General features: G+C 30.7%; 1 protein-coding gene across 1 annotated transcript in view; it reads left to right on the top strand.

Annotated features, from left to right (window-relative positions):
• Positions 1–4645: 4645 nt before the first annotated feature.
• Positions 4646–21518, top strand: part of LOC145243971 (structural maintenance of chromosomes flexible hinge domain-containing protein 1-like) — a 157265-nt gene continuing 140392 nt past the window's right edge. The window contains exon 1 of the mRNA XM_080107107.1: positions 4646–4855. Coding sequence (XP_079963233.1) covers positions 4712–4855 — 144 coding nt within the window. The 5' untranslated portion in view covers positions 4646–4711. The remainder of the gene's footprint in view (positions 4856–21518) is intronic.

Genomic DNA, 21518 nt, shown 5'->3' on the forward strand with positions numbered 1-21518 from the left:
GTTTTGTTTAGGTGATAAAAACTTCAACATTTAAAATAATTTACTACTGTTTACTTATAAAGAATACATTTATCTGGTAATTTTTTTTTTTACGTTAGGTTTTAAAAATTATATCCTTTAAATGGCCACCATTTTTGATTTCACAAAGGCGGGCTCTAGTTATGGCATTTTCACTTACACTTCTTAAAATAACAGGCTTTAGTTCTCGGATTTCATGTCTGATGTTGTTTTTCAGTTCTTGAATTGTTCTCGGATACTTCATATATAAAAAAAAAAGGTTTCCTTCAGTCTTTGACAGACTATGGATACCCACTGTAAGGGTGCCTGCACGTGAAATTTTTGGGCAAGAGTTGCGCAATCTCCAACCACACCTCTCCTGAGTCGACATTGTTAAATATCAGTGGCAAGTGGAGCTTCAGAATGATTGGAAACAAATGCCGAGATAAGCGGAGAGCACATACAGCGCCTAGAATTCTCAAATTATCACCCATCTGCTACTAGCCAGGCTCAATGTTGCTTAACTTCAGTGGTATGATGAGAACCGCTGTGTGAACGTGATTATGCCATACATACGAAAAAAGTCAGGGGCTGTCAAATCCGCTGAACATGAAGGCCAGTTAAAATCAGAAAATCTGCTTATTAAACGCTCGCTAAATAATCTCCTTAGGAGTGCCATACTTTGACGGGTAGGGTGGGCAGTCGCTCCATCTTGTTGGAACCACATTTCCAGGTTGTCCTGAATAACTGGCCTTAAACAATTTTCAATCATTTGTTGATAGCACTGTGCAGTTACTGTCACCGCAACACCGTCTTCTTCAAAGAAATAAGGACCTATCACCTTTTCCAGGGTAACACCACACTATACGGTAAATTTTACTGGATGCAATTCACACTGATGAACACTTCTGGGATTTTCAATTGCCCATATCTAGCAGTGTAGCTTATTCACAAACCCGTTCAGATGAAAATGGGCTTCATCACTCATTATCAGCTTATGGATGAACTCATTTTGTTCTCTGGCTAATTGCTGAATGTGAATAGCATAAGCTAAGCCAGACTGCAAATCTGTGGGTTACAATGCCTTTACCATTTAAATTTTGTATGGAAACAGGTGCAATTCCCTCAGAATTCTTTGAAGTGACCTTCTTGATGTCCCACTTTAAGTGGCCCATCTCCGAGTTGAAGTGTCTGGGTTTTCAGCAATGCTGTTCTCTACGAGTGCTACATTTTCAGCTGTACATACTGAATGTGGTCTGCCAGTTCATGGAAGATCACTGACTGAGCCCTGCCGCTGAAACCAATTTTACAAGATAATCAATTGTGCTCTAATTGGGAGCTTGTCAGACATAAGAATGCAGACGATAGGCTCTTTGAGTGAAGATCATGGAACGACGATTTTCAAAATAAAACTCAATAATTTTGGTTGGTTGCTCAATGCTAAATTTTTCCATGATCAATTGTTAATGTTTTATCTGCAAAACTCTGAAAAGAAAAAATAGAAAAATTTTGTTAAATGTTAAAGTTATTACTGATTCAAAATAATGCATGCCTTTTGCATCAGCCTGTATATATATATATATATATATATATATATATATATATATATATATATTAATTTTATTTATACAAACATTAATGGCTACATATGTGCATACATGTTTCTGTAATCACCCACATTGGGGGATTACGTCTTCAGGCCAAGAATTACCGTCGAAAGTGATATTTCCACCAAATACATTTTCCTATTTCGTTTATCAAGTTAGAATGCAACCTATATATATATATATATATATATATATATATATATATATCTGTATGCTAGAACGTTTTCATCTTGAATTCAATTATGCAGAATGTAGAAACTATGCATAAATAGAATTCAGCATAATAGTTAAATGAAACCAATCTTCTAATAAGAAACCAGAAAAAATGAATAAGTAATTAATGAACGTTTGTTTTTCAAAGGAATATGCAAATTAGTTAACCTTCATGTAGTCGCTCACAGATCCATGAGTGAGTATATTAAGAAGTTGGTTTTAATAATTTCTACACAGAAAAGGCAGACTTTTAATATCAATATCACAACGATAAAAAAAAACTCAACGTCATAGCTATATATATATATATATATATATATATATATATATATATATATATATATATGAGAGAGAGAGACAAACAAACACACTTTTATTAAACGAAGAAAATATATTTTACCGGCTATATAGTTTTAAAGTTCTGAAACGTTTTGTGAATTTTTTTGTTTGTTGTTGTTGTTCAGAGTCTTTTTCGATCCTCGTATGCCTTAAAAAAGAAAAATGCCTGGACTCATCAGCTTCAAGATACTGCAACCTATTTTGAAATAAGGAAAAACTTTAAGAGTTTCGGTAATTTTAAATATATATAAATCTGTAGAAAATTTCATTTTAATGCAGTTGGTCACAGTTATTGGTTGTTTATTTATTTATTTATTTATTTCAATTTTCGATTTCTCCGTTGTTAACTGTAAGACGTCGATTCTTTTAGCAAAAAAAAAAAATATCAGCCATGTTGGATTGTTATTCGTTAATAACTGTCAGTTATCGATTAATTCTTATATTGAAATGTAAACGAAACTAGCAAAATGTTTCAGAACTTTAAAACTCAGCAGGTCGGCAGAAAATTAAATTTTCTTGTGTTTGGTAAAAGTTATTTGTTGCTTTTTTTTATTATTTTATGTTATTTTATTTATGTCATATCTCGAGTCGAGATAATCTCGACTATTGTCCGATTCGCTTATTTTTAAGTCTGTTATTTCACGAGGTCCTACTATTTCTTTCAGGCGACATAGAAATTATAAACATAGAAACTCCGTGATCTTTAACCGGATTATTTTCTGGGTCACGCCGTTCAAAGGGATATTTCTTCGTCATGGGCCATATTAGTCTTCTTTATCAAAGAAAAAGACAAAAAAAAGACAAGAAAAAGTAAAAAAAAAAAAAAAACGCGCAGTTAATCTTGTTGAAATTGTCCTATCTTTCTTTGTTTTAAATGTTTTAGCCAATCGTAATTTTAAGGGGCATTTACATCTACTATTTTATTGCTTTAATAATTAACGTGTTAATTAAAGTAGTAGCAGTTGATGTTTCTGCGTTTGAGAAGTGTTAAATGACTCAACGATTTTAAACCTATCGGAGATAGGGAAGGGGTATTTTTATTTATTTATTTTTAATTCTGATTCATAGATTTTATTTTTATAGTCAGACTTAACGGGAGGGGGAGGTGTTAGTCTGGCCTATCTGACTGTGTGGCGGGTTATTTAATTTAAAAAAAAATCAATATCATTATCAGACATGTGCTCTATTTTTTTTTTTAATTTCGCTTATTTTCCATATAATGAGTATATTTAATTTCGTAAAAGAAAATAATAGTAAAAACTTGAGAATTGATTTCAATTAGAATGTCGATATTTTATCTTGTTTTCTGACATTTATTTTTATTTAGAACAAAATTGATTAATAATAAAAGCACTGTTGGAGTGTTGGGTTAATAGTAAGAGAACCAAGTAAAAGTTGCTGCTCAATATTTTAAAACAACGTAAAAATTAAAAAATTTCATGAAAAATATTTAATGTTTTTATATAAAAATGTACTTTACTATTAGATTTAAGTGTGCGTATTGTCAGTAAAATCATTATATGTGCGTGTATGTAAACACACACACACATATATGTGGTTTACCCAGATTAACATTAACTTTTTTTATAATTAATTTTCAAATTTTCATTTATATCATACCTTCCAGTTTTTATTTAATTTTCCATTTCTTTTTATATTTTTTATTTTTATTAAAATAAAATGAGAACAAATATATTTTAATAATCATTTTATTTTAAAGCTTATTATCAAAATGTATTAATATTGATTTTATTATTACTTTATTTTGTTTTGCGTTGATTTTTTTTTTTCTTGTCAGAAAAGTAAAGAAAAAATGAAAAGGCTTTTTTCTTGAAAGAAAAAGTTCCTTTTATCAATTCATGAAAAAAAGTAAACTTAAGGGGAAAAATATAGTCGGACGGACAAAAAAAAAACAAAAAAAACTTTATCATGTCGAATAATAAATAAAGTACGATGAAAGAGAGTCAGGTAGTTTAATGTCGGGGACCATTTTCCTAATGTCGCAGTAGCGTGGAAATAAAAAAATAAGTGTTTCATGCGTCCCTATCCCAAAATATATATCACTTCAAAATAAATAAATAAATAAATAAATTAAAAAAACTAATTTTAAAACAGCAAATTGTTGTCGCGGTGAACTAAAAGGAGCCTCATGTATAAATGAAAGTTAAATAATATTTTATACATTAAATAAGGAACAGCAAATAGGCAAAATATGGTTTCCTAACGGTGTCCATTAGGGATTATCGAGGAAAGCCCGACAGAGACATGTAACTCAAGGACGCTAAATCTGTTCACACATGGGACAGTAATTTTTTTTTTTTTTTTTTTTTGTCAATTAATTAAAATACGAAAACTCTTCGTAGTGTTACAACAATCTTTAAAAGTTTAAATTTAGAACATAAATAACATAAATATTAGTGATTAATATTATTATTTGAGTACAAAAAAGAATAGCACCTGGTGAGGCAGTCTACCCTGCTGTTCATAAAGTAGCAGGAGCAGCGACCATATAGCGCCATCTATCTACATCCGTTTTCACTAAAACGCTAAGTGTCATGGCTTCGTCTATGAATGCCCCAAATGACGAGGACGATGCTTTTGTCTATATTTTTGACAGACGGGATGCAGCCGCACCTGAAATCAAATTGCAAACTGGTGGACTCTTCACCTTTAATGATTTTAAAAACAAAGTGCGACAAGTAAGTGGTGCCCGATGCAAAAAATGTTTGTACGGGGTGTATAATTATTATTTTTATATATGTATATATTCCTCTGTTGCTACTTATGAAGACGAGGTAGGAGGAACAGCTTTTTTTTTTCCTTCTCTTTCTCTCCTCCCACTTCTTGTTTTTTGTCCGACTTTAAAGCACCTTTTTCTGGGCTTCACCTCAACTTTAAAAAAAATACGTATATATATTTACGTTCATGTTGCCTTATTTTCCAAACCGCAACATTATTCATCGATCATTAAAATTATAAACTTAATTGTCTACTTTTTATTATTATTATTACTTTTTATCCCAGCTTTCTTATTCCCTCCCCCTCTCTCTTATCTCTTCCCCCTCTCTCTTATCTTTAACTTGATCTCTACTATTCTCCACTCCCTCTTTAATGCCTACCTCTCCGAATATAAATACGGGTAATTGTTTGTAATATGCTGGAACAATTAAATTGCACTCAACTTCATTTTTATTTCAACGATTTTATAAGATTACATTAACAACTGTCTTTAAAAAAAAAAAACTTTATTGTTCCGTATTTTCTGTCGCGGTGCTATTTATTAACCCCAAAAACTACGGTAATTTTTTCCATGCGTTTGTATATTTCTTTATACATGATTGGTTTCTTTTTAGTGAAATATTTTTTTCTACTATCTGGGTGAAAATAAAAATAAACAAAAATGTTTTTTCCTTGAATCTCTTCAAAATATGAACGTGAATAAAAACAATCATATCTTCGTTCGTCGATATCTTCGTATTCCCTCCCCATTGTTTTCGTTTTCTAAATTTACATATTAGATCGATATTTCTACTTCGATCGCAAAATGAATAAGTTTTTGTTTTTTTTTTTGTTTTTTGTTTCTTTGCTTGTTTTTATGAGTTTTGAGGACTTATTTAAAATCCTTTTTTTTTTCTTTCTTTTTTTTCAATAAAATATGTAAAGAAAGGGGTGAAATAATAATCTTATTTAGATACCCATTATTAACACGAGGAAAGAATGGCGTCTTGTAACTATTAATAATTCTATACTTTAACGTAACAATTTAATCGAAAAAAAGATAAAGTAAAAAATTAATTTAAAATCCTATCTCAAAATAGCAGATCCGTGCTGCACAAGTACCAAGAAAAATATAGAATGCTTATTCTTTGAGTTAGTATTATCCGTATTGTCTGGTTAGCTATGTATGTATAATATATATATATACATATATATAAGGAATTTATCCAGTTTTTCTTAATTTTAACTATTGTTACAAAGCTGCATCTTAAATAATATCAAGCCCCTTGTGCGTGCAAGATCTCTTGGATCGTCTCTGCTCCGATTTTGAGAAATTGATTTTTCATGTTATTGAAATATAATGAAAACCAATTTCACAAAATTGGAACAACCGAATTTAAGACAGACCTAGTATACACAAACGATTCTATATACTTTCGGATTAACCATTTCTCACAGATAGTAAATAAGATAAACCTTATATTATGTATATATTGCATGCACAGACGCGTACGTGAACTCTAAAAGGCACGGCATGACCCATTTACGGAAGCCCGATTACTCGAATTATTTTTTATCGATTAACATAGAAATCGGATATTGATCATAACAATTTATTTTCTAATTTCTGAGATTATTACTATTATTATTATTATTATTATTATTATTATTATCTTACATGGTTATTGAAACTCTGCGTAAACCAATTTCACGAAAATCTCAAGTTATTGATCTTTTATTTTATTTATTTTTTTTTTTAGCAACTTTTACGATTTTTTTTATTCTTATAATCTAAGAACGTTTGCTTTAAAATATATTCCTTATTTTTGCGCAACTTTAAAATGTTAACATCAATAATAACTCTCGACCTGTGTTGACACATTTATTTTGTCGCTTCTAGTGGTCTGTGCCCTGAAATATGGGTCAATCCAATCACATTTATTCTCGTACCCTAAAAAAAAAAAAAGGTAGCACCAAGCACCATTGTTACTATTTTTTATTATTTATTTATTCTCTCTCTCTCTCTCTCTCTCTCTCTCTCTTAAAAAAGCGGTGCGTGTTTTTCTAAATGAGAAATTGGTACTTTTGTGTTTGGTTTTAAAATCCTATAAATAAAATGGTTGCGTTTTTTTTTGTCCCACCCCCAGCACGATTCACAAATTGTTCCACATCCATAACTTTCTTTTTACCATATTCATTAGTTTTAATTATATACTGATTATTAATATTTTCTTTTAAAAAAAATGTCATAATGCTTCAAAAGCAACACGTTTCATGCGTGTGTAGTTATTTTGTTTTACGTCAGGAATATTTTTTTTATTTTGTTATTAGAAAACTGTTTTAATGACGGCCATCTTAAAGCTAAAGACTTCAATATAACCTTTTTTACTATCTTAATCCGTAAAAAAAAACTTAAATTATTTAAATCTAAGATTAACATACCGATCAAATATCGTTTCAGAATTTTTTTTTCTTAGATAAGCGACGAAGCGTTGATTATTTGTATCTGTTGCTTTCAAAACGTTTTAGCCGATGTGAACTCCGACCCTTTTTAGTTGCATTTTTTTTTAACTTAAAACTTTCAGTTAGAAATTCTGTCCAGTTTCGGCAAGACCAACCTGAAGACGATCGAAGATTATACCAGCCGAAATGTTATGAAAGATGAGAATAGTAGTTAGAATAATCCAAATCAAATACTGTTAAAATATTTCATTCGATTTCTAAAATTATATATATAGGAATTTTTTTAGATAAGATATTAATTTCTGTACTGGTCAATGGAGCCTGCTTTTCATTAAAAAAAAAAAAAAAAAAGAGATCGGCCTAAGTTATTTATTTCAATATTTTTTTTTATTCACTATATCAATTACTACAAAAAAAAAATCATCCATGCCTTAATTTTAATTAATCGTGGATTTTTCGTTTCATTTCTCATGCGATAGAATGTTTTTTCTCTTGTTAATTATGTTATTTACAAGTTTGTTTATTTTATGCCAAGCTTAATGCTTTATTTTCATGTCTGTTTTAATGTTCTTGATGCTTGTTACACATAAATAAAAAATAAAATAAAAAACGAATCTCGTTTTTTTTTTTTTACATGATGGGGGAAAGCTGATTGTGTTAATCGAGAATAATACCATATATTTATAGTAGAACCCCGGGATACGACACTAATCCGTTCGTGGTTGGGATCGGAAGGTAAAGTCTCCGTATGGCGGGGCATAAACAAAATTTTATACAGTACATACTCTACTGTACGTATTAAAAATTAATAACAAAATACAGTACATGTTGTGTATATGTACACATGTATATAATCAAATAACATTATAAATAAAAAATATATCCAGAGTAGTACAGTCTACAGTACAATTGTTTACAGTACCTGTAAATGAAAAAGTATTTAAAGGAAAAATCTACTTATGGAAAAACCTAATATAGTAACATTATACAATTGTAAATAAAAAAAATATATATACAGTACATGTAAAGGAAAAACTGTAGTGTAAACATAAATAAAAAAATATATATACTTAAGGAAAAATAAAATTTTATTTACTTTTGGAGTGACTGGACTTGAGTTGGTAGTGGGTGGAGGCAGAGGGGAGAGGAGACGGCAGATATAAAAACGTATCATTATGTTACTGTACAATTAATAATAAATTTATTAAACATTTGAAATTAAAAATGCTTTTTTATTATTTTTATTTTTTTATAGAACTTAATTTTACAACACTTCTTCCTCATTGCTTTCTCTCTTAACATTTATGCTTTCTGACGCTTCTCTTGTGGAGAAATACCTATGCAAAGAAGCCTGTTTCTGGCGACTCCTCAAAATATTTCTGAAATGACCCATACACATGTCATTAACACTGTCCATAAGACGACTTGTGAGAATTTTTTCTGGATGCTTTTGTGCAATAAATCTAGCAAGGTTTTCAAACCAACCGATAGCTTCCTTTATTTCTGCCGATGACGTTTGTTCTGTCTCCCCCGCCTGTTCGCTATCACTAGAGTGGAGTTCCTCTTGAATGGTAGTCACCTGCATAACCTCCAACTCCCTCAATGCGAGGGTGAGTCGGTCCTTCATCGGTTTATGGCCAGGGGGTTTATTTTCTTCTGTCGTGATATACGTACGGCGGGGCATTTTCTTCCAGAAAAGGCCAGTTTCATCACAGTTAAACATTTGCTGTGGAACGTAGCCTTCTCTGGAAACTAATTCCTCAAATGTCTTGAGAAATTCGTCTGCTGTTTTCTTGTCGGAACTGGCCGCTTCTCCATGCCTGACAACTGAGTGAATACCAGCCCTCTTCTTAAAGCGATCAAACCACCCATGAGAAGCCTTGAACTTTGCGGGGGCTTCCTGCGATGTTCCTTCGTCTCCGTCGTCTCTTTGGGCTTGCACGAGATCCGTAAAGATGGCGGTCGCCTTGTGCGAAATTACCGATTGCGTGAGAGTATCACCGGCGATCTCCTTCTCTTTAATCCACAGTAGAAGGAGCCTCTCCATCTCGTCGTTGATCGCTGTCCTTCCACTAGCAAGGATAGTCATGCCCTTAGAAGACTTACTTGCTTTAATGGCTTCCTTATTCTTGATAATCGTTCCGATCGTCGACTGATTACGGCCATACTCCCTAGCAAGGCTAACAATACGCGTGCCTTCTTCAAATTTCTTTATTATTTCCAGCTTCGTTTCCATAGTAATCATCTTCTTGCTTCTCCCTTTACCATCACTAGCAACTTTGGGACCCATGGCTAACGAATTAAAGTTTGACATAAGCACAAGCACGATATCGTAAACACTAACACGAGATAAACCCGATGCAACGGCTGCAACGCACCGCTGATTTTTCGCTTAGCTAGCCGTAAACAACGGATAGCGTCTCAGAGCTCTCTTTATCGGGCATTATGGGAGGATTTCGGCCAATAGCGTATCGGCATCTTAATGATGCCGTGACGTTGATCAATAGCAGACCAGCATCTAGTGACGTTGCAGTGACGCATGTAGTGACGTATGAGGTGGTGAGGCAATTGACTCTGCATCATACGCACGCACACCAACCGCCAAGTTTGAATTTTGGAGTTGTTGTTTGTTTTTAGTTTTTTATTATAATAATAAAAAATGTTTTTTTAATATAATAATAAAAAATATTATTATTATTATTATTACAACATCGTAAGGCGGGGTGAATATCGTAACCTGGGGTCGTATCCCGGGGTTCTAGTGTGTATAAAATATCAACTAATTTTTTATTCCTAATTTTAGTCGGGTTCTAGTGTTCTCTCGTAAAGCAACAGCAACACCCGGAAACAATTATTTTGGCCAAATCATCGTTTTTTTTTTTTTTGTTTGTTTTTTTTTTTGGGGGGGGGTAAGAAAAAAAAATCGTCCACGCCCATCAAACTTAAAATCGAATCGGAAACTCGAAAACGGAATGAAACGAACTTTGTTATTATTCGAAAAATGTTTCATTTAAATAATTTGTTAAAAAAAAAAAGTTTTACTTCATAAAAATCCAATGTTGTTTTCATTACAAAATTGTTTTATTGAAATTATATTTTCTTACAGATTTTTAAATCCTTGTTCTTACAATTATCGATACATTTTGATAGAATAAATGTTTTGGTTTTCAAATATTTTATGTTCGGGAAAACTTATTTGGTCAATAAGAAATTGGAATTTTTTTTTTTTTTTTTTTTCATTTTGAGTGAAAAAGAATGATACTCCTTGGACGTTGAGTTCCATGGCCACCAACAAAATTATTTAATGGTCGCTCCCTTAGTCAAGCATGCGCACGTAACATTTTTTTTTATTTATTTACTTACGTTGCCTTTCGCACTTTTACAAACATTATTTGTTTACGTTGAATAATAAAAAAAAAAAAAAAAAAAAAAGTAACTACACCATTTATTGATAATTTCTCACTTTTACAAACATTTTTAATTTCATCATGAGCGGGATAACTTTTTGGTAAATATTTACATTTAGGTCCACCTCCACCTCCACAATTTTCTTTTTAAATGACTTTTATTGATAAATAAATCTACTTCTCTGCAACGGACACTGAATCCCTCCTCTGACAACAAATATCAGTTAAATTTTGCAAATATCCCCCCCTCCCCCCAAAAAAGGTGTTTATTCCGAAATCTGTTAACATGAGTAGGTTGGGTGTGTTAAAATCTAAAAAAAAAAAATTTTAATATTAAAAAAAAAAATACCAATTTTTTAAAATGAATATTAAAATAATTTCTCACTTTTACAAACATTTTTACATGCGCACATAAACAACTTTTCTTTTCTTTTTTTTTTTTTAACTTTTTTCATTTAAAAATTAGTAAATTTTAATGAATAGAATAATAAATCATTTATCATTAGTATGTGTTTTGGGTTTTGTGTTGAATGAAACTTTTTTTTTTTATTATTACAACAATAATGAACCAATTTAAATCTTCCGGCATGCATTTAAGGGTTACGAAATCATCAATAAATCGTTTAGTTACTAAGCTAACGTCAATAAATAAAATGATATGTGCGCATGCGCAGCGACTATTAAATAATTCTGCTGGTTGCCATGGAACTCAACGCCCAAGGAGTATCGAATTAATAACTGGTATTTGTGGAGAAACCCGTGATGTTTTGGGGGTGTCATCAAAATGGAACGAAAATTGTGATTTCGTTCCGGTGCAGTTATTTTTTGTTCTACACATGTGTGAAAGAAAGAAATTGATAACAAGCGAAACTAATTAAGCGAAAACTAACTAAACAAGCGAAAAACTTAAATTTAATGAATGAAAATGGCTTGCACGACTGACAATGTATAAAAACAAATAAATATTACTTTTTTTTTTCGTTTTATATATATATATATATATATATATATATATATATATATATGATCCGTTATTTAAAATTTCCCCGTTAATTTTTTTTTTTTTTTTTTTTTTTGCGTTTTCGAAAAATAAAAAACATTGAATTTTTCCTGTTAAATTAAAAGCAAATAAATGTTACTTTTTTTTTCTCCGTTTAAAAAAATATATGTATATGATTCGTTGTTTAAAAATTTCTTTTTCGGGTGCAGCTTAGATAAGTAGGTCCCGCAGACGAGCCTCGTTCTGACATTTGGAAAATTTAGGTTAACAACCGGTGAAGCTACCGAAAAGGAACCCTTTTGAATTAAACAATATTTTTAAAATTAATTTCTTAATTTTACTTAAAAACAAAATGTAAACATATAGACAAAATATTTTAGAAAATAATTTCTTAATTTTAAATGAAAATTGATTATAAAGAAAAAAAATTTGTAAATATTGAAAAGTATTGCAAAGCGGGTTCTTTGGGATAATAGGGGCGCCTACCCCACTTCTAAAAAAGACAATAAACGAAAAAAGCTTTAGTGTTTTTTTTTGTTTTTTTTTTTTAAGCTTAAAACGCAAGTAGTGGCTAGTTGTTAACTTAGAATAACAAGGTTGCCTGCCCACGAGGGCAGAGTTAAACACAAGGTCGATTTTTAATGTAGAGAAGCTAAAAGCAAGTTAAGCAAAAGTGTAAAAAAAAAAAATAATAAATAAAAACAATTCAAAGAATTAAGGAAAGACAAAATTCAAAGAAATTTCAAGCATTCGTTACTACAAACATAACGAAAAAGTGTAAATAAATAAATAATTGCAACCAAAGGCAACATAAGTCAACATAAAAAGGGATCAATAATGATAGAAGCACCTGTGTCACATGATCTAACTTTTCAGGTTTTTCAGAATGAGGCTTGTCTGCGGGACCTACTTATCTAGCTGCACCTCTTTTCGTTTTATTCTATTAAAAAGCAAAAATGATTGTCAACGATCATCAAATCTAAGGGAGATAACCAGCATAATCATAGCAAAAATAAACATTTTGCAAGATATAATTTGGGACGCTGAAATGATCAATAGAACAATGAATGTTAAATGAAAAAATAAAATAAAAGATTACACGATTACTGTAGCAGAGTTCCGGAAATTGCTGAAGCAATTTTTACAAAAAGGAAATAAGTTAGCGAAGTTAATAAACGAACTTAAAAATATGACCATGTTAAGTAGCAAAATAAATTTATTATTAACGCACACAAAACAAAAGTAAACAACCTGTTACAATGAAACTATGTTAATTAATCAACAACAAAAATTAAATGAACTTGTTAATTAATCAAGAAGTTGTCCAATTAGCCAAAGAAAAATGCTTCTCTTATTTAAGAGACCCCCCCCCCCCAAAAAAAAAAAAACGAACACTATATTTTGTGCAGAATCTTTGAACGGTGTTATTTTTTTCTACTTTAATCAGACAGAAAGACTGATTACCTAAAATAAAGAAAAACAAATTTCTTATTTTTTAATGTTTTATTTTCGTTTAAAAAAATAAAATTACATTGACGGTTGAAATACTTCAAAATCTACTTCAAAAAAGTTTTAATCATCCTGACGCTGACTAATTACCTAAAATAAAGAAAAACAAATTTTTTGTGTGTGTACTGTATGAGTGAGTGAGAGATCATTTTTTTTTTTTTTCTTTTAACATTCTTTCATTGGTGTACTGACCATTTCAGCGTCCCAAATTATATCTTGCAAAATATGCTTATTTTTGCTATGTTTATGCTGGTTATCTCCCTTAGATTTAATGATCCGTTGACATAAGCGCCAAATTCAGTTTCCTGTGTACATAATCCGTTGTTTAAAATTTCCTTTAAACATTTTTTTATCAATTTAATGACAATCAATATTTTAATTTATTAAATTAAAATATTGATTGTCATTCATTTTCTCATTTACGCTCGATTTCTTTGTATGTTCAATTAGAAACGTGTATTATTGCACCGCCGCACCGGAACCACATTACAATGTCCGTTCCATTTTGGTGTCACCCCAAAAGCATCACGTTTTTTCTGGTAATAATAAAAACAAAGTTCGTTTTGTTTCCGATTCGATTAATAAGTTTGATGGGCACGAACGATTTTTTTTTTTTTTTTTTTTTTGTGATTTTAGCCAAGGTATTTCGACGTTTAGTCTTGAAGATATGTTGATTACTTAGAGAAATTCCGTTTTTAATTGACTTTTTATGCGATTTAAAGCTTAACATAAGTTTATTTTGAAAAATGAAGTCTTCAAAGTTTTTACTTTAAACTTTCATGTGCTTTCGAAATCTAAAATTCACACAAAAAATATCCTGTCCATTTTCTCTATTTAAGTTTTAATTATTATTAACGAAATATTTGTTCGATAAGTCGTGACATAAAAATAACTGAAGTTCATAAAACAAAAACATTTTTCAAAATGAAATATTAAAAAAGTAATTTTTTGGATTTCTGAAACTAAGATATTTCTTAAATGAGCTTTTCAATTCTAAAATAGTGAAAATAACTTTAAACTTATTTTTATTTTTAAAACTACTGTTTAAGTTAAATGTTGTGAAATAATTGCCCGTTCCATGTAATGATCGGCGGTGAACTACGGACACTTAAAAAATTTTATTTTTGTTAACAAACAAATGAATGAATCTAATAAAATTGTGATCACATCGCGTGTATGCATGTATCTCATCATTGCGTGACTTGTACATTTTTTCCCCTATTTATTTACGATAAATCGATTACTTTAAATTTAATTGTTCAATTAAATCCACCGAAATTAAATTTATTTCGTAATCAGTATCAGCCATTTTGATTTTTTTTTAATAGTCAGAAAAATAGAATGAATTACTTTGTGACCCTTTGAAATTAAGATAAAAAAATTATTTTTAAAGAATGAAAACTTTTAAACTGTTGAATAGAAAATAATTTATGCCTTTTAAAATTCTTAGAAAATCTTCGTGTATTAAAATCTTTACATCCAATAATTAAAACGTTACCTTTTAACAAAGTTATAACTTTTGTAATAACTCATTAAAATTAATTTCATTACTAAACGATGCCGTAATAATTAAATTTAACTTCCGAAATCCTTTTTATTTTTAAATACTGGGAAAGGGGGGGTTACTCCCGAATAGCGCTGCTGCTGAGTGCTCTGTTGTGCTGCTGCTCTGCTGAGCAAATCCAACAAGTATTAAATAAAATGTCGACATTAGCCAACAAACAACCGACCCTTTTTCACTCCCTTTTTCTTTTCGTTGCCCGTGCAAAAAAAATGGTTACTAATTTCTTGGTTAATCTAATTATTCCATTGTTCCCTACAGTTGATGCGTATTAATTGCATCAACATTTTTAATTAAATATTTAATTCCTCGCTTTTTCTAAAATAAAACAAACTCAGATTTGTTTGACGAGGAATAAAAGAATTCGAATTTTATCACGTGTTTATTGGAACACGTGATAAAATTTTATTTAGTTTGAAAACGAAATATTAATGCGATTTTTTGTTTCTTCTCGAAATAAACTTTCATACAAATTCTGATCGATTTCATTTTAAGCATTCAAACAATCTAAACAATTTAGTTTTTAATAAATAAAACCATTTTAATATAGATTATGTCCCTTTTTGTAAACTTAATATAGTTTTCTTATTTGTGTCTTCGCCATTTTGTTTATTTACTTTTTCTACCCTCACTATCTTAATATAATTACTTCTGTTCGATATTATGACAACTTCTTTCGTTTGCCTTTTAAAAAAAATTAGGGAATGTTTAATTTATACAATCTGTTTGAGAAGGTTAATTGATTAACCCTGTGTGTGTGTGTGTGTGTGTGTGTGTGTGTGTGTGTGTGTGTGTGTGTGTGTGTGTACAAAATACTGTTAAAAACTCACCGATTATGTCACGGTAACATATACTGAGCCAGTTTCTAACAGCATTTTGTGTAGTTTTTTTTATTTTTAACTCCTTTTCCCAAACTTACCGTGTCAAAGAGAGAGTCGGTGCCATTTTTAATTTTCCAATACATCGATAAACCCTATGTTTTCGAGCTGAATAAACATGTTATATTTAATAAAAACACTAGAAAATTACCCAGTTAGGTAGAAAAGTAACTTATCTTGCTTTTGATAACATTTATTTGTTATATATTTATTTTTTGACAACTTTTTCGAATCTTTGTGTACAGTAAAACAACCCCCCCCCCAAAATACATGTGGAGATTAATGTAAGAGATGCACAATGAAGGAAGAGAAAGTAAGTAGTGACCATGCTAACGCCTGTACCTTGCTCTTTTTTTTTTTTTTTTTTTTTTTTCAATTATATTATTCTATGATGGTTGAAGATATGCATTGCATTAGAAAAAAATATGAAAATGATCCGGTGGATGTGTAATGCGAGTCTTAAAGACTGGTTTAAATCTGATGATGATTTCAGAGGAAGCTTAAATTTCGGTAGTATAGGAAGATGTGTGCAGAAGAGGAGACTTTGTTGGTTTGATCTCATTAAAAGAATGGATGCGAGCTTGGGTTAGTAGATGTAGAACAGTGGAGATGACAGCAAAATGCCAAGAAAATCATGCGAAGTGATAAGGATGAATTTTAGAAAAATTGGGATAAATATCCGTCAAGAGACAGATTCATTTTGGGATGAAGTAAAGAATAGATACCCCGTAGCAGACGACGCCGCCTGGCGGTGCCAGGCGCACAATTCAACTAACACCGGTGATTCGACCTTGAAATTGGCACAAGCACATGGCGTCGGTTAGCAAACATGCTCGAATATTCACCAGCATCTTTTTAAAAATATATTTACAAAACCTTTGAAGATTTAAAAGAAAAAGTATATATTTACTAAACATTTTAAGACAATTCAATATTTATTCTTTAAAACATTAACTTCAGCGACAATTAATATATTTTCAAAATAATATTTTTAAATGTTACATTTTTACGAATATTCGCGAGCAAGATTTTTTTTTAAATAAAAGATATATGTACAGAACTTTTTAATAACTATTTTATCTTTTTATCAAACAAAAATAGAACTTTTATAATGACATATATATTATGGACTGTTTCGAAATTTTTAAATTAAAGTTAGTTTTATTTTAACAAAAAAAAAAGACGAGGTGGGTTTTTTTTTTTTTTTTTTTTCAATTAAATTATAAACTTTATTTGAACTTTCAACAAACTTTTACAGACATAAAAATAGACTTTAAAGATATTTTATAATAATTTTTAGAAAAATATATTTAACGAAAAGATACAAGCAGTACGCCTGCTGCCTGCAGTAGGATACATGGAGATAGTCGAAAAAAGGAATAAAGAAACCTTATTACCCATAATAAAAAACATTGTTTTAGCAGGAACGACCATTCATAGCGATGAATGGAAAGCATATAATCGTGGCCTTACGGTCTTGATATAATACGATAAAGACTGATTTGGGATTTCCCCATTACAATGTAAACCATTCACAACATTTTGTGAACCCAAACAACCAAGTCCATACACAGACAATAGAAAGCTATTGGAATCGCCATAAACGATTTATTAAATCAATGCTGCTCGGCTGTAGAAGATCTCACTTAGATTCCTATCTGATGGAATTTATGTGGCATGAAAGAAATTCAGAAAATACATTTTTCAAATTGTGTGATATCATTTCTGTACAACATCCATTTATTTAAATGTATTTTGTTTAAATGTTATGTTTCGTTACATTAAAAACTTGTATTTAATTTGCTTTTGTGGATAAGTAAACAAATAGGAAGTTTTTTTAAATAAAAATAAAAATTATAAAAAGATTTCTATCTTGTGATACTACATTTCATCTTTATAAAAATAAAAGTTATAAAAAGATATGTGAATAAAATAATATATTTTTTTATCTCGATTGTTTTATATTTGTGATTTTATTATGCATAAAAAATTGCCTCGGCCTAAAAGGATTTCTCCTTCACTGACCACCGACATACATCGCACTGTAAATAAATATTGAATTGTATTAAAAACGCACAAAAAAGAAATGGCCAAAACCGTATAGAATGAACCTTTTTTTATAAGTTTTATTCAAACAGTCTTTATTTGAACTTAATGGACTGTTGTTTTTTTTTTTTTTTTTTTTTTTTTTTCAAATTATTATTTATTAACTGTTTTATTCTTTTTATCAAACAAAAATAGAACTTTTATAATGAAATATATATTATGGACTGTTTTTCAAACATCGAAATTTTAAAATTAAAGTTTTATTTAAAACAAAAAAAAAAGACGGTGTTTTTTCTTTTCGAGATATTTTTTTTTCACCATTTATTACTTTGAAATTTTATTCAACAATGAAATGATAAAAAAAAACTTTTTGTTAAATATATTTTTTTATAGTTCAAATTGTTGCATGAGAAAGAATATTTAATCAAAACTTCAAGTTTCAGCAGTAAACTGAGTATTTATGGATAGTTTCTTTTTTTTCTTCTTCTTAGAAGTGGCAAACTTCAAATTTATCGTACAAATATGTAGTTTATTTAAGATTAATTTTTGGCATTTATAATTTAAATACAACTTTGGACGTCTGTCTCCCCTCTCCTGAGCATATGGCATATCTAGATTTCCAATTTTTACTCTTTGCATTAAATTAGGCTGTATTTTGGCAATAACGCATCAAATGTCTTTTGTCTGGTTTATCAGCATAGATATGGGATTTTACAGATCCCCAAAGAAAATAATCTAATGCGATTAAATTGCACAGTGGTGAGTTGACAAGTCCATTTTGTGAAATTCATTCATTAAATGTTTCAAAATCATGTTTCAAATAAATTTGCACAATTTGCAAATGTTGCTTGCAATTAAAGAAAATAAATTTGCACAATGAAAAGTTCATCACTTTAAAAAAAAACAAAAAAACTATGTGTCAATATCTATATGTTTGAAATACTTCATAAGTTGTTTATGTAAAATAAGCGTCAATTTGTATTTATCTTTATTAGGCAATTCTGGGTCTAACAATAATTCTGACTAAAATAATTCTTTCCGAATTTAGTCACAAAAACATGGGTTTTGTAAATTTTTATTAAAGATTAAGGAAATTAAAAAATTCCACACAAAAAATGTATTATTTCTTGTATGTCATCCAAAAGTTTACCTTTGCTGAGACGGTTTGTTAAAAGAACTAATTGAATTAATAAAGAAAAGTAAGAAATATCCCTGAATCTGAAGCATAATCGGTTTTTCTCAAATAAATTTTGAGTTCTGAAAAAGTGATCTGAATTATATTATTTAATTGGAATTTATTATTGAGATGAGTATTATTTATTAATTTTATTTATTACGGACTATTATCCTCATCTTTTCTTAGTTGTTTCACGACGTCTTGGCCAACTATTCCTCTGGCCTTTGTCAGGTGGTAACTGCGACGGATAGGAACTCTGAATATCCTGACTGCAATTACTGCCTTTTGTAGTTGTCGTCTCACGACGTTTTGGCCAAGTAAGCCTCTGGCCGGCTTCGGGTAGGATTAAAACCGCTATCTTCAGACAATTCTCACCTGGAACTGTAGAGATTCAACGTCTCTATCAACTGCACCACAGGCCCTGAAGGGCGATCCATGTTGAATTTTTTGGTCTTATAAATTCATGTTTGTTAATTATCTGATCTTCCATGGTCGGGTCTATACCGAATGGGATATATTATTTAATTGGAATTCATTGAGATGAGTATTATTTATTAATTTTTATGTATTGCAGACTATTATCCTCATCTTTTCTTAGTTGTTTGACGATGTTTCAGCCAACTATTCTTCTGGCCTTTGTCAGGTGGTAACCGCGACGAATAGGAACTCTGAATCTTATCACTGAATGCAGTCGAGAAATTCAAAGTTCCTATACGTTGCGGTTACCACCTGACAAAGGCCAGAGGAATAGTTGGCCGAAACGTGAAACAACTAAGAAAAGATGAGGATGATAGTTCACAATAAATAAAATTAATCTGAATTAGTTTAATTTATCAGGAGTGCCTTGGTAATGTTAATATTTTGTTCATACAAAATATGCATATGCTCTATGGGTATGTTATAAATATGAAACTGCTATTTTTATATTCCATAAAACTGGGGGCAGTTATTTTGATTAAAACTATAGATTACAGAAAAATAGTAGCATGAAAAAGAAAACCAAGTGTTCATGGTATTATGCCATGAATAATCCTGCTCCAGTGTTACTGGTGGGGGTGGGGGTGGGGGTGGAAGTAGATATTAAGGAGCAAGTACAAATGGCAGCCACCTTCATTTTGGAATGCTTATATGGGCAAAGCAGTTAAGCCTGAGAAAGTTTGAAAAAAGACGAAATGAACACATAATTTCTGAAAATATGTATGAGAGCTTAACCTAATCTGATGGTACACCAAATTAACATATGAATGTTTTGAATGTTCAAGGAAAACTCATCTTTATTATATAGATATATACATATGTTATGTATAGGTATATATAAAATTGCTCCATTCGGTGTAAGTTGCTGATGATACAACGCTCTATGACATGCACGAGGGAAGAACGGATGTAAGTAAATCTAAAAGTGGCAGCATCATTAGATGACCTCCAGACCATAGTGGAATGAGGCTGCAAATAGATGATAACATTTAATGCTAGTAAGACTAAGCTGCTCTCTTTTAACAATTACAAGACTCCTCTCCAACCACCGATATCCGTGACAAATAACTCCTTACCTGAGAATTCTTCCTTCAAACTCCTCAACTTAACATTTATGGGCAATATGAATTGGAACAAATATATTGAGAACCTCGTTAAGTAGGTGGGTTCCCTCTATCGAGCTAGAAGACTACTACAACCTGAAAGTATCCTGTACCTCTACACGGCCACCATTCGCACATGCATGGAGTATTGTTGCCACATCTGGGCTGATGCGTCTATCACTAGCCTCTCTCTCTCGGGTAGGGTCCAAATAAGAGTTTCCTATCTAATAGGTCCCACTTTGTCAACTAAGCTCCAACCCCTGTCCCATCACCGCAGTGTTGCAACTCTGTGCCATTTTTACAAATATTTTAATGAAATGTGCTATGAATTCGTTGCATATCCCTGACAAACCCGCTTAGTAGCAAAATCTCATTCCTTGAGATCCCTAAATGCCAGATGCTTTCTACGCTAATAGTTTCTTCTTTCAAACAGCTACCTGCTTCATTGACTGTACTGATATGCAGAAATTTAAATGTAATGTAAACCAACATCTTGTTAATCCTTCTTAGGCATAGTTCCAAATAGTAACCCCTAACGTCCAAGTGGCGATATGCCATGTTAGAGTAGACTTGAGTATAAAAAAACAAAAAAAACAAATCAATAGTACTGATATGGTAAAAAAAAATTTGGTGAATTTGCTCAAGCATTCTGTTTGGAGAAAGCCAATGCTTGAGTGAATTCACCAAAAGATTTTACCAATTTTTTAACTCCATTCTTAGATTTGTCCATTTTGTGAGTCGCCGATGTTTTGAATGGAATTTAAAAGCCTTTTAAGCGGCCTCGATAATTTACCAGTGAATTTTACCAAGTACGTTATTCATTACCGTATAAATCCTTACAGAAGGTCTGAAAGAACCTGTAGCATAGTTGATAAAGTATTTGGTAAAATTCAGTTGTAAGTTATTCTTCTGAGGGTTGAAGGTTCAATCCTTAATGCAGGCAACACTCAAAATACAATTGCAGATTACTTAGGACTTGGCTGACATGCTAGATTCAGTGGAGGAAGACGTGGCTGGTTACCT

This window comes from Euprymna scolopes, chromosome 22, assembly GCF_053919585.1.
Source record: "Euprymna scolopes isolate OS-2025 chromosome 22, ASM5391958v1, whole genome shotgun sequence".
Taxonomy (NCBI): domain Eukaryota; kingdom Metazoa; phylum Mollusca; class Cephalopoda; order Sepiida; family Sepiolidae; genus Euprymna; species Euprymna scolopes.